The following is a 13128-nucleotide window of genomic DNA, read 5'->3' as shown; positions in this document are numbered from 1 at the left end:
GTTATCGCTGCTCTTCTTCACATGAACAATCAAATATGTAGAGAGGGGACCAATAATATCTGAAATCTGGAGACTTTTAGCAGATGATAAAAGTAAATATTTGATTTTATTTTCATCCATTTAAATACAGCTTTCGAGGACTTTAAACCCCTCCTCTGTGAAAGTGTCTAGCAGAGGGGCCGCTGTGACAGCTGCCCCTGTGCACTCCACTTTCAGCCATTTTTCCCCTCCTTCTTTTTGATGTTGTCTCTCCCAATCTATTTTCATCCTGACAGACAAATGAAAGGTCCGTCCACGGCTGGCAGTTCATTTCGCTGGCAGGTGGCAAACAATTAGACACAGCAAATAGAGGCTGGAGAGGGAGTGACATGAAAAGCATGAGACAAAGTTGTAAATGTGGTCAGGAGCCTTTGTGTAAAAGCATTTCAAAAATAATACACTTTGCCGCGACGACTCATTTCAGGCTGCCACTTTCCATTAAGGATGTGAGCGGTGAGGACGATGGCTGGCTGCGGTGTGGTGCGTGGCCACTTCTGTTCAATCTGTCATCAACGCCCAGGAGACCCCCACCCTCTAAGCTGTCCAGTTTCCACATACCCCTTCATCTTTTCCCCTATTCATCAAGCTCACCTCAACCCAGCTCAGTAACAGCATGCATTAAGGCGAAGGGAGGCCCCCATTGTTGCTCCTGACCCGGTGGGTCCTCTGCTTTCTCTCTGAGGTCTGAACGCGAAAAACTCTGACCAACTAAGTGGTTTCCAGAGGAAAGGGTTAGTTTTGGTTTGTGCCAAACAAACTTAAATTACTTTGTGAAAAATGATTATTTCAAAACTTTATCAGCCACAGGAAACAGAGTTCGGAGGAACTGATGCTTGAAATCCCTGTAGAAGCAGGTTTGTAAACACACAAATCCAAAAAGATTACTATGTGGTTTTATCTAATCCAGGAATTTAAATAAACTGCAGCAGACCCACCATGCCTCAGATACTCTTTTTAAACATGGGAATCCTTTGCTTTGTTGAAAGAATACAAGTGGCCTGAAATGAAAAAAAAGTGCTGCAAGCTACTTAGAAACCATTAGCGCTAAACTGGATGACTAAGGTAAACCCTGAGGATTTACATCACTGTTCTGCAGCCACTCAAGATGCTGCACACACCCAAACATATCGGCAGAAATCCGCTGATGATTCAACTCAAAGATTTTTTTAGGAAAGATCTTTTCTTTCCTATTATTTCTTAAAAACATGAAAATCAGACCCTTTTGTAATCCATCACAGTCGACATAAAGTTCAAATGTCATGCTTCATCCAGTGATGTAATGACAAACCAATGATACTGTGACTTTCATTTAAAAAATGCAAAACAAATGTTCACCTTGACAAATCTGAAACTCAATAAAGAGTGTTCACTGATTTTCGTGTTGAAAAGAAAAAGGAGGGATTATTTGCAATAATATCTTGGCGCTGTTTAGCTGGCAGAGAAAAACTGAAGCACCATCATAGAAATGATTCACTTCCTCACCTGTCAAAGGAGTGAAACTGCATGGGCAGCATGGCCTGGGCCTTGGCAGCAGGGTCTGGATAAGATAAAGGTTCCACCCCAGCCTCCATGCCCTCCATTGGAGCTGCTACCAGACTCTTCAAAATCTCTTTAACATTGATGCCCTTGCTGGGCTGACTGATGCTGGTGACAGAGGAGGTCGGTTTCAGCACCTCCACACTAGAGGATTCAGACAAGCTCTCCTGGGACTTGTTCACCTCTGAAGAGAGTGTAGATATGAGGTCATTCACGACACTTGTCCCTCCAACGCTGTGGTCCACGTCAGACCCATTAAGGACGCTGGCTACCTGCTCCTCCCCGATCCCAGAGTCTGTGTGGGGAAGAAAGCGTTCCGTGTGGAAATCTTCTGATGGTACAAGATGGTCTTTACTGCATTCAAAAGTTGGAGCTGTTTCTGTAAAATATACACAGAAAACTGAAAGTTAAAAAGGCTGAGACTAGCGTTACCAACATAAATATAGTACATTCATTATAAATGATAAGTCTAGTCATAATTATTTTTCATTTATGACTGACTGAGTCAGAAATAAGTACGGTCTAATGTGTGGTATGTAATGTTTACTGGATAAACAAGTTAATTATTCAAACTGTGTCAATCTCTACACTAAATAGGGCACCATATATCACGCATTTTAAAAACACAGTCAGTAGTCTGACAAGTGTCAAAATAAAATTCAAATAGAATTTCTTGGCATAGAAGAAATTGGTATTTTTTAATGGTTTTTAAGAAGTTAAGTAAATATGATACCAGTATTTGTGAGGACAAATAAATTCCGTGGTTTGGTTTGCAATCGTCCCCAAATAGTAAATTTAGCATGTGTAGAACGAGCCACATGCCAGGACAGTTTCTTACCCACAAGTTCTGATTCTCTGGTGAGATAATGTTTTTCCCCCTCCATGGTAATAAGCATGAATCCTTTTCTTCAGCTTTCTTCAGCCTAAAGTCATGTCTATTTAATAGTTTGAGCTAGTATTCTGCGAATTTAAAAAACAAACAAACACTGCACTGTGCATCTCTACATACATGGGGAACTTAGTCATTAAAATTAGGGTCTATGTATGGATCAAGTCTTTTTTCATTTTTCCTGAAAATGCAGAGGTGCCTCTCTCACTCTCACTGGCTCATCCTGACCCAGTGGCAACCTAGATGCAAGGGTGGCCTTATTAATATTCATCACATGCCCCCTAACGAGGTCAACAGGGCTTGATTTAGCTAGCAAGTCTACTGGCTTCCTGGTCCATCAGACAATCGTCTGCCACATGCCGTCTGGAAAATTCCCCCATTTTCTGGTGAAATTTATGAAGGCGGCAGTGTGCCTCTCTCCTCCCAGCAACCTCTATGATCCCATTCTCCTCTGGTGGATTGCTTGCCTAATGGGGACTGACAGATGGGGCTGAAAATAGCAAGCCTGGCTCCAGTGCCCCAAAAACCCACAGTAGTTGGCCAGCATGCGGCCGTTTTCTCATCTTTTAACTTCTTGCTGCTCATCTTCACTTTCTTTATTCTGTGTGTTAAACTTACATGTTTCCTTTGGCCTCTCTCCTCTTCCCGTTTCTTTTATTCTCTTCACCTTTTGTGTGAATTAAAGTTGATGAAGTGTGCTCACTTGTGCATTTCATAATAGTAAGTTGGCACTGCAGCAGACATTGTGCTCAGCCTTTGTAGCCAGCCACTGATCTCCTTTCATGTGACTTAATGTATGATTTATGACTTGAGGCATGTACTTCCTTTCATTTCAAACAGAACGTTGATACCTATTCAAGTTCATAACCACCATCTCCAGCACCAGTGTTCTTGCTTCCACATTTAATTTGCTGCGGTGCAATTAGCAGAGCTCATGAATAAATCATAGGTGAGTTAGTGGAGTGCAGCAGGATATCCCTGTTATTTTATTGGAGGAGCGCTCATAGACTGGCACTAGAAGGACCAAGGACACTTAACATTTGTGTATATCAGACAGTCACTTCAAACTGAGATTAGCTGAGCAGAAAAACAAGTTTAATCAGGGAAAGGCCTGGCATAGCTGTCCACACCTGTGCTGGTTGGTGAGTTGATCTCCTGACGCATGCTGCGGCCTGACTGGCTGCTTATTCTGACGGTCTCACGTTGGGGCTCAAGGATGTCACGGTATTTGGAAACCATGAGGACAGAGATGAAGTATACCACAGCTAAAGCCAGGAACTGGGCTTGCTTACTGTCATCCTGTAAAGAAGTATCACAAAAATGCCACTTTGTATTCAGAATATGCATTTTGACACAATCCACTGCTGCTGTTTTAAACACTTCTCACAGTATCTTACATACAAAGCATGAAAGTCACAGCGAGTAAGGTAAATATTCTCAACATATTTCTACATTTGCTTTGTATGCATGTTGATTGTATATTGTGGATTCCATCCCTGCTAACCTGCAGGGTGAAATCCTCTTTTCACACTCACTACCTCACCTTTGTGACAAACACATGTCTGGACTCACCACGTCACGAAACACCACAGCACGGAGTCGATTGATATCCACATCCTGCAGAAGGCGATCGGGGTCCTTGATGGGAGACAGGTTACTAGGGAGAGTCTCTATGGCTGTCTAAAGCAGAGAGACGACAGGACGTGACATGCTACTCCGTTTCATCAAAGCTCACCTTTATGTGTGTTTTTTCCTTTCAGATTATTTTAGGGATTAGAAAAAAGATAACGATCATAGAGCTTAAAAAAATCTGCTGATATGGTGGGTTCAAAGTCAGATTTAGCATCACTGGATGTTCAGATGATACAAAGAACTGTTTGTCCCTCTACGCATGTCACATTATGAGCACTGGTCAAAGTTTTCTCTCACTGGTGGTTCTCATGCTTTTTTGCCATGAATCACTTCAAAAGCTGGAAAACAGTTCACACCCCACGGGCTGCAATTTTTTTTTATCAATAATGAACAAAGACATTTTGATCTGTATTTTATTTTAGTGAATCAAAGATCAGCAGTACAGCATCAAACTCTTGCTTACCCTCCCTACAAAAAACATTTATTCAACTTTAATGGCAATTTAGCTTTTATATAATTCATTTGGATTTGTAAACAAGGAGCATCAAACAGAACAGGGAACTTTAATTCCTAGCAGCTAAGTCAGGAGACTAGCTGCTGCAATATTTTGGACACTTGAGACAGGTCATATGTGGCATCACATCCTACCTTGCTGGTAGCGTTATGCAGGATTTCCTGAGTCTTGTTGTTGAGAATGGAAGACGTATTTCCCCTTTCCCTGTGTCTCTGCCTGCACTCCAGACAATTTCTAACGGCCACACAACACACTGCGCACAAACCAACACACACACACACACACACACACACACACACACACACACACACACACACACACACACACACACACAGTAGATAAATAGGCTAATTTCAGAGTTAAGTGGAAATTAAATGTTAATAAAAGGCACAAACTCTTTGAAACGAATCAGTTATCTCTGATGACTATTTGTTCCAGGCTGTCAGGAAAGATAGCAGGAGTAAAATCAGCAGGCAGACCGATTTCACACTGAAGCCTGTGATGACAAATTGTATGTTTGCACCAAGGACACTGTGTAGTCTGAAGGCTATTTTCTATCCCCCAGAGCACAACTTATGAGTCAGCAATCAAGCAAACACAGGCTCGCCAACACACAAACCCACAGGAACAAACAGGTACAGACACATTTTGACTGACTTTGTGTTTCAAATACTTCATCCAAAACATCTGAACTATGAATCTTACAGCTGTCCACATTTTAGTAACTCTGAATTTAGGCTGTTATTGCCTTTTTATTTAAATATAATTCATCTGATCTCTATTATATGAAATGTCACATGCAAACAGGCACATGGGCAGAGAGCACCTCACAGGGTCCTATGAGACACTAATGACAGACACAAAGGCTAGCATTTGCAAAGAGAACCTGATCAAACTGCAAATGAATCTCTCTGCTGGCTCTGAATCCCAAAAAATTGACTCATTTTTCACCGATAGAAACTGCAGCAAAAGCCTGAACATTCTCCAATCTAGTATACAATTAGCAAACCATTCCTAAATTAATGACCTTTTTATGATTGTCATGGATTAGAGGATTTATCAGAATATGTGAAGAGACTACCGTCATGGTATTTTCCACCTCATTCACCTTTCAGTATACAATCACTACATAAAGATATGTTAATTTAATTGCTACCTCACTGCATTGACTTTTACTCATTCACATCTCTGGCCACAAACATGTGATCACCATCTTACCAAGTCTGAGGCACTGACGCATCAGGCCACCTGAGGACATGTTCTTTTCAGCCTCGATCTCACTGAAGTTGAGGGAGCTTGAGAACACCAAGACATCCACCATGACCATGAGACGGGACAGGAAAGTGATGGCGGTCTCTGAGGACATGCCCTGTGTTGCCTCGATGTTCTCTAAATCAGTCTTGAAGAAGCAACAAGGGAGACTTGATGTATGCACATTCTCACTGCCAGCTGTGGTTAAAATGTGATTATTTAAAGGAAACGTGCAAAAAATGTGAAAAGGTAGGCATGTCACATCTATTAATACAGTATAGAATGTGGCTGAATTTTCCACAGAGAAATTTAGGCCAGAAAGTAGGAAACACCATATTTCATAAGTGGTCTAAATAGGGTGTCTAAGAAAGTAGAGCTAGAATTACAAGCAAAAACTGGAGGAGTATTGGATCTGAGTTTAAGTAAATCACACACACACACACACACACACACACACACACACACACACCATGTGGGCAGTACATATGTATTCAGATCTATTTAGTATGAATCAACAGATTCTTTTATAACTATAGTGCAAAATTCACAGAGAGCAAATAAAATAGCGATAGAAGTACTAACCTTGGTACTCTACACAGGCACAAATGGAAAAAAAGAAAGAGAGGGGAAAAAAATAAAATCAAAATCAATTTCAATTCAAGACTGCAAATTAAATCTTATAATTGTACTAGAAAGATCAAAGTAAACAAGAAAGGCACACAGGGAAATTAATTACAAGCATAAGAAACTGTGCCAAAATAATGTCTCAAGCATTAATTATAGCAGGATGAAGCTGAACAAACAAAGCCCCAATCAATAAACACAAACAAGTATTTTTTTTTAGCCCCCACAGGTACAAACTGTATCGTTAGAGCATAGACGGAGCAGTTTTAATAAACTACCACTAGATGTCATTATTCCCCTTCACTAAAGTCAGTTTACTTACTGAAGGAGACGTGGCTGCTGAGAGAAGGGGCAAAATCCCTCCACAGGCGATAATGATGTTGTCAACCATTTGCGAGATGAGATGGATGGTGTTGTGGACAAAAATGATGTTCTCATTACTATTAACAAAGTCCATGACCGATTTAGTGGAGTGACTGCAAAGAGAGGTAGGGGAAAAAAACGCGAGCATGTGTTACTCGCTTCTATGAAACACAGGACAATTTACTGCACTGTAAGCAAAGAAACAAAAATATCAGATGAATAAGAATCTAATATCTCTAAAATAGTAATCAAACTTTGTGTTAGTTCTGGTACAGGGGTAGTAAGGGTAAGTATCACTAGGTGCACCATGCTCACCCTCCCTCTCACTGGCTCTCAAGCGCACATAAATCATTTCACACACCTCCTCCAGACATGGACGTCACTCTCCAGTGCAAACAGCAGGTCAGTGAGCAGTCTCTGGTGCATGGCTGACCATTTGAACTCTGGGATGCGGAACATTGTAGTGCGTGGGCCAGGGCTGAACTGACGTCGTTGTTCCTCTGTCATGGGCGTCCCCCTGAAGCCAAGATCCACATGTATGTCCCTTTCCATTTGGGTGATCAGGCGGCCATGCAGACTCTGATTGAAGACCAGTTAATTACTTAAACAAATTAATCTGGAATTACATATACAGTCAGTGAGATTCATGAGATACTGAAACACATTATCTAAGTGTACTTATCTGATCAATAGCTCGCCCAAAATCAGATATAACCCTACTGTCATACTATTAGTTGCAAATGATAAATTGCCAGGTTATACCGAGTCCTCAAATAACCTCTTAACACCTGCGGGTACAGAAAACTCCCCCAAAAACAACAACAAGCCCAGTGGAACCACGAAACCGCTTTAAGATGAATGAGTCAGCAAGGTGCTGCAAAAGCCCTGTTTAAAAAGCAATGGTGATAAATTCAACATGAGCAATTACGCAACAGCAAAAAAAGATTTAAAAATAAACTCTGCTCCCCACAAGCCCTCCATCACAGTGACCCAATCCAAGCAAAAGATCCTGACCTCTGAGAAGGAGCACAGCTCATAAGGGGAGCAATGAATAAATCCCAGGCGATTGCTGCAGAATAATGCTTTGTCTATTTCTACCCTCATGTTGGCTCAGCCAACTATTCCACCAGCCCAGTTTCCTGAGTCTCAGAGGGATGACGCCTGTGTGCACCAGGCCTTCCTGTATCCATTAGAAATGCAGTTGGGGAAAAGAATGATCTCTGTGGGCCTGTTAATATAGAGCTGTTCAAAAGGGCTAACACTTCCCTACAGTGACCTCAGCCTCACTCCTTACTTTCCTCTCTTTTTCCAACTCTGTCACTACCTTTTTTAAAATTCAAGATTATTTCATTTATCAGTTATAATTCCCTCCTGGATAAAAGCTTTCAAATTGGTGGTCATGTCAGTGAACTTTTACCATTTCCTCTATTTAAACTTTTTTTTTTTAAATCTCGAAATATTGGAGAAAACTTATTTTGCTTGAGGGAACTACATGATTTAATTTCACACTAACCTGGGTGGTGGCTGTAGTCTGAATCTTCTTCGTGTCCTTGTCTTTGCCATCATCTGATTTTTCTGTGTCAGAAGTGTTGGTTGTTGCATCTACACCGCTGCTGGTCTTATTAGACACGAGGTCCCCTTCAGATTCAGCTGCCGCTGTCCCCTCGGTGACCTCTAGGTCTTTAGAAGAGGTGTCAGTTTCAGCACCGGGAACAGAGCTGATACCCTCCAGGGCTGTTTGTAGTTCAAATTCATCCTTCTCCAGGATACTGGGTAAAGAGCTGCGTGTCATGTGGACTAAAAGGCTCAGTTCAGTATTGGCACTGTTGTGGACTGGTGGCTCTGGGCTGGGTAGCACCAAAGGCTCATTTGGATTGAGTTCATGCAGTAGCTTGTCCTCAATGCTGCCTGCCACCTTTCCAAACAGGAAGCTGTTGCTGTGAGGGATGCTGTCCTCATCTAGGGTAATGAGAGGGGCTGCATTTTGGTCATCCATGCTGCCTTTTGCCAACAGCACACTGTTAACATTGGTGTTTAGCTTGTCCACAGCAGCACAATAAACATTATCCAACAGGGAATCCACCTCCACCAATGCTCCATTTTCAGATACTCCCAAAGGTTCAGAGGATAGGTCCAGATCATCCAGCTTAACCTCCGTAGCCTCCACCTTTTCAGCCTTGATGTCCACCAGGAGATCATGAACTTCGACCCGGACTCCATCTACCAAACCCTCTGTTCCTTTGAAACCCTCTTCAGACCCTTTACTTTCAGCCAGCAGATTGCGCGAGTCTGAACTCTCATACTCTGTCTCACTCTCAGGTGTCTGGGAGTTATCATCTATTTCTCTGATCTCAATCACACCCTTGATGCCAGAGGCTTGAGCAGACAGACCAGAGATGGTGCTGACCAAACCCTTCTTCCCCTTCTTAATATTCTCCTCTTCCTGACGTTGGTACTCTTCATACATCTTAGCCAAGTACTCTTTATGTGCTTCATATGTCACCTATAAAAAGGTCAGTTTTACAAACAATATCAGCTACACATTTATGATACAGCCAGCTGTGAACTGACAGCGGAGACAAGACTGAATGAATTGCAGTGTTTCTTCTTTGCTGTACAACACAGCACTCACCTTTGAGTGGGCTATGGAGAGTGTGTCCACCCACACGCGCCATCCTCCCCACTCGTACTTGATTGCATGGTAGAGCAGAATGCGAAAGATGTTGTACACCATCTCCGTGATTTTCTGCTCTTCAGTACTTTTAGGGTTAATGTAGCCAAGAGAAAACATCCAGTCCTGCCAAACGGAACACTGAAGCAAACACCTGCAAAAGGCACATCAGTCAGCTAATACAATCTGCGTAGGGCAAGTATTTAATCCTCTTACCTTTAGTTTTACATTTCTAATTAGGACTGGTGATATAAAATAATTTAAACCAATTAATATTCTGCTTCTTTCCTACATCCTTGTTTCTACCAAAAGAGCACATCATGTTTATTTGACCATTTCTATAATGATTTTATTATTTTATTGCCAATATTAAAAAATGAGCAGAGTACAAAAAACATGAACTTTTTTCTTTATTTTACATCAACAGATTGACACGCCACAGCATTTTGACCTTTTAATTTAGGCTAATTAGTGTTCTTGATTTAGGCCAGAGGTTTCCTAGGGTCGGGAATCTAATTGCTATGTGCACTAAGATAGTGTGCATACGGATATGAGAAGGACAAATTTGAGTGAAAAAGCGAGAAAGAAGAAATGAGCAAGTGCCAAAAACTGTCATAGAAACATCTGCTGGAGAACACATGCATGTCCAAAGATAATTTAGCATTAATTAAAGATGGTAATGTTTAATAGGCTGATACATTAACCAGCAGGATAATTAATGGCGTGGGAGGGCGAAGGTGGCTAGATTCTGCTCACCGTCTGTTCTCTCGGCTGTTGCTGAACAGTTTGATCATATCCGAAAGGAAGAGGCGGCGAACCTCCATCAGCTCTGTGCTGGGGGCAGAGCTCTTCAATAAAGTTGCCACTACCTTGAGAATCACTGATATCACATCCATCCAAACACAAAAAGGTGCAGGTATTATCTATGCTGCTAGATAATCATGTACATTGGAAAGCAAAAGACTGTGACAGAGAACAGGCTCACTTGGGTTCTGAATCTTGACAGTGGAGTCAGGCTCAGGATGGGGTTTGTGAACTACCTGCGTGCACACCTGCTCCGTCAGAATCTGGCGCAGAGGGCGATGAAAAGACGTCAGTCACACATACTGTACATAAAGACCAATGTTGGAGTAATGCTAGCACATTGGAGTGGAAAATGTTTTGTTACCTCGTAAAGAGTGTTGTAGGTCGTCACAGTCACAGTGTTTGTGTGTAGCATGAGCCTCTCTCCCAGGAGAGTAAACAGGCTGTGTGTATGCATGATCTCCACCTTCCTCCTGTAGATAAACACAATCACACACACACACACACAAACACACACACACCGGCATAATGGGAAAGTGGCTTGTTTAGAGCTCCCTAAGCCACTGAAAGGATCAGTGAGTGCCGTCAGCTTGCTTCCCAGTTCTCACCCACAGGGAGCCAGGCTCTGGAGACAAGTGTCAGGAACTGCCTGCTGTCATAAATTGGGGGAATTTTGTTGGAGGTGTGTAAGATAACGAAGTTATCCTGTCACTAGGAAAGGCTCCAAGATGCAACAGAGGCATACCACAGGTGAATTGGTTCAACAGTGACAAACTGCATGGGCAAAAAGTATAAGGACTGCTGTCATAATGCAAACCTAAAGCTGCTTTACTCTGACTAAAGACAAGTTGGAAATTTCCTAATAAATTTCAAAATCTGTATTTTATAGAGGCTGGCAAATTGGACACTCTGGGAAAGAGCAGCATTTCTCTCAACTGTATAAATATGGAAATTTAGGAGAAAAGGGCAGAGTGATGATGCATAGCATGCTGAGCTTTACAGTCAGTTACCATCACCATAAAGCAGAAGAACAAGCTTTGTTGTCAATGCTTTCATGAATGTAAATCCAGACAATGACACTCTATTTTTTCCCTGAATACACTTTAAATTAACAGTTGAGACAATATTATAAAGAAGGCACACTGTTTAAAATATGGGAATTGGATGTGAGCTATTCAGTGAAAAAAGATTAAATACCCTGCTATTAGAAAGATAAGGAAATTGTACAGCTGTAAGCACATTAAGATCTGAAGCTATAAACCTCCCATTTCATATTCACAAGGATTTTTAAATGTTTAATTTTATGATTACGGTGTGAGCAGTTGAAGTTATTACCAAAAACTGGGATTTGAGTGAAACTTGCACTTGAAAAATTTGCAAATATCTTATATTTGCTTTCTCTCATGCTCTTTTTTCCAGTTTTCTTCTACTGCCTGGGCCCAAAATACAAATTAATTTGTTTATCGGGTTGACCCATCGACCCAGACAGAATAGCAATATCTACCATCACCGTGCTAATGAATATACATAACAAATCAAATTATTATTAAAGACTCATAACCTCAAGAAAATCCTTTTAATTCATTATGAGCTGCACTAGCGCTTATAGGGAACTGCCACTGTGCATTACCTTGTGCGAAAGCTATTAAAGGGCAACGTGAGGATTTAGGCTTTTCAATTGCGCCTGAGGCTTATGCTTGCCATTTCTTTCTATTCAGCAGGCACCAGTAACACTACCTGATGCACCGCTATTGTTAACTCACCACCCGCATATCTTCCCCTGCAACCTGCATTTTAAACCATAAGCTTTCTACCCGTAGGCACTCTCTTTCCCCTCTAATGTGCAGAATACTGATAATATGCTGACATCCTAGTCAGTATTTTATTATTTATTTTACACTGTGAGACGGTAACTTGGGCTTCTTCTACCCTTCTCAAGTGAATTAATGGTTTACGGGCAAATTGCCAAGAATTCAGGTGTTCAACAAGGAAGTGCACCCACATTTGCAAAGCTGGCATCAAGTCAAGAGTTTTTGGCTCTTCCCTGTAGCAGAAACAGATGATACTTCCTCTTTCTCCAAAACCTAATTTAGAATTTTTCTTTTTCTATCTCACCAGCCTATGAAATCTTGAATTGGACATGGGCATGAACAAAACTAAAACCATTTTATATGAGGCATGATTAAAAAAGTTCCAGGACTCTAACCGAAAAAAAAGCCAAGATATCCACCACCTGCCATGCTCCCAGCACTCCTGCTATTTTTAGATCATTCTGGACACCTTTGCTTGGGCAATTGCTTTGCATAGTGGAAATCCTCCACTGTGTAAAAACAGCACCTCTTTAACTTTATTGTGTTTTTGGTTTTGAAGTACACAGGGAGGCAAATCTGGTAAGTAGAGTGAAAATTGTGCTGATGCATAAAAAAAAAAAAAAAAAAACTGCTGTGTGCTCCTGCACTGCACGATGGCATGAAAGCACACCTCGCCTTTAAACACATTAGACTGGTAGAGTGGAACTTTGGGTTGGTACTGTAGCCTCAATCTGGGGGGTGGAAGTGGGCTGAATTCAATGCACAACCTCAGATGATGAGTATGCTCAAAGATATGCTCCTTACATAATGTGACACATGGAGGCTTTGGCACAGAGGGGATTTTGTCCCCTGATATGAGCAATGGGCCAGTTTAACAAAGAAGTTAAATCAACAGCATGTGACAATAATAGTTATGTAAGCAGTCCAGAGGTGCACAGAAAGTTCATCCTAAAGGGGATTGGATTGAATTTAAATCAAGTAAGAAGTCTCAGGA

The 13128-nt window shown here is 41.5% G+C and overlaps 1 protein-coding gene across 3 annotated transcripts in view; it reads right to left on the bottom strand.

Annotated features, from left to right (window-relative positions):
- nbeab (neurobeachin b) overlaps positions 1-13128 on the bottom strand; it is a 206989-nt gene that overhangs the window by 110777 nt on the left and 83084 nt on the right. For 2 of the 3 annotated variants that reach the window (XM_085371742.1, XM_085371744.1), the window contains exons 18-29: positions 10688-10796; positions 10505-10586; positions 10276-10399; positions 9481-9673; positions 8362-9351; positions 7210-7427; positions 6808-6961; positions 5829-6009; positions 4745-4863; positions 4037-4144; positions 3595-3763; positions 1522-1954 (exon numbers count right to left, since the gene is read on the bottom strand). In XM_085371742.1, coding sequence (XP_085227868.1) covers positions 1522-1954; positions 3595-3763; positions 4037-4144; positions 4745-4863; positions 5829-6009; positions 6808-6961; positions 7210-7427; positions 8362-9351; positions 9481-9673; positions 10276-10399; positions 10505-10586; positions 10688-10796 — 2880 coding nt within the window. Of the gene's footprint in view, positions 1-1521; positions 1955-3594; positions 3764-4036; positions 4145-4744; positions 4864-5828; positions 6010-6443; positions 6453-6807; positions 6962-7209; positions 7428-8361; positions 9352-9480; positions 9674-10275; positions 10400-10504; positions 10587-10687; positions 10797-13128 lie in introns of all 3 variants that reach the window. The other variant, XM_085371743.1, reaches the window with a different exon arrangement.

The sequence above is a fragment of the Diplotaxodon limnothrissa genome, linkage group LG14 (genome assembly GCF_057381915.1).
Source record: "Diplotaxodon limnothrissa isolate DT_005_m linkage group LG14, D_limnothrissa_male_GT1.1, whole genome shotgun sequence".
In the NCBI taxonomy this organism is placed as follows: Eukaryota; Metazoa; Chordata; class Actinopteri; order Cichliformes; family Cichlidae; genus Diplotaxodon; species Diplotaxodon limnothrissa.
This window is presented reverse-complemented; position numbering and strand designations above follow the sequence as displayed.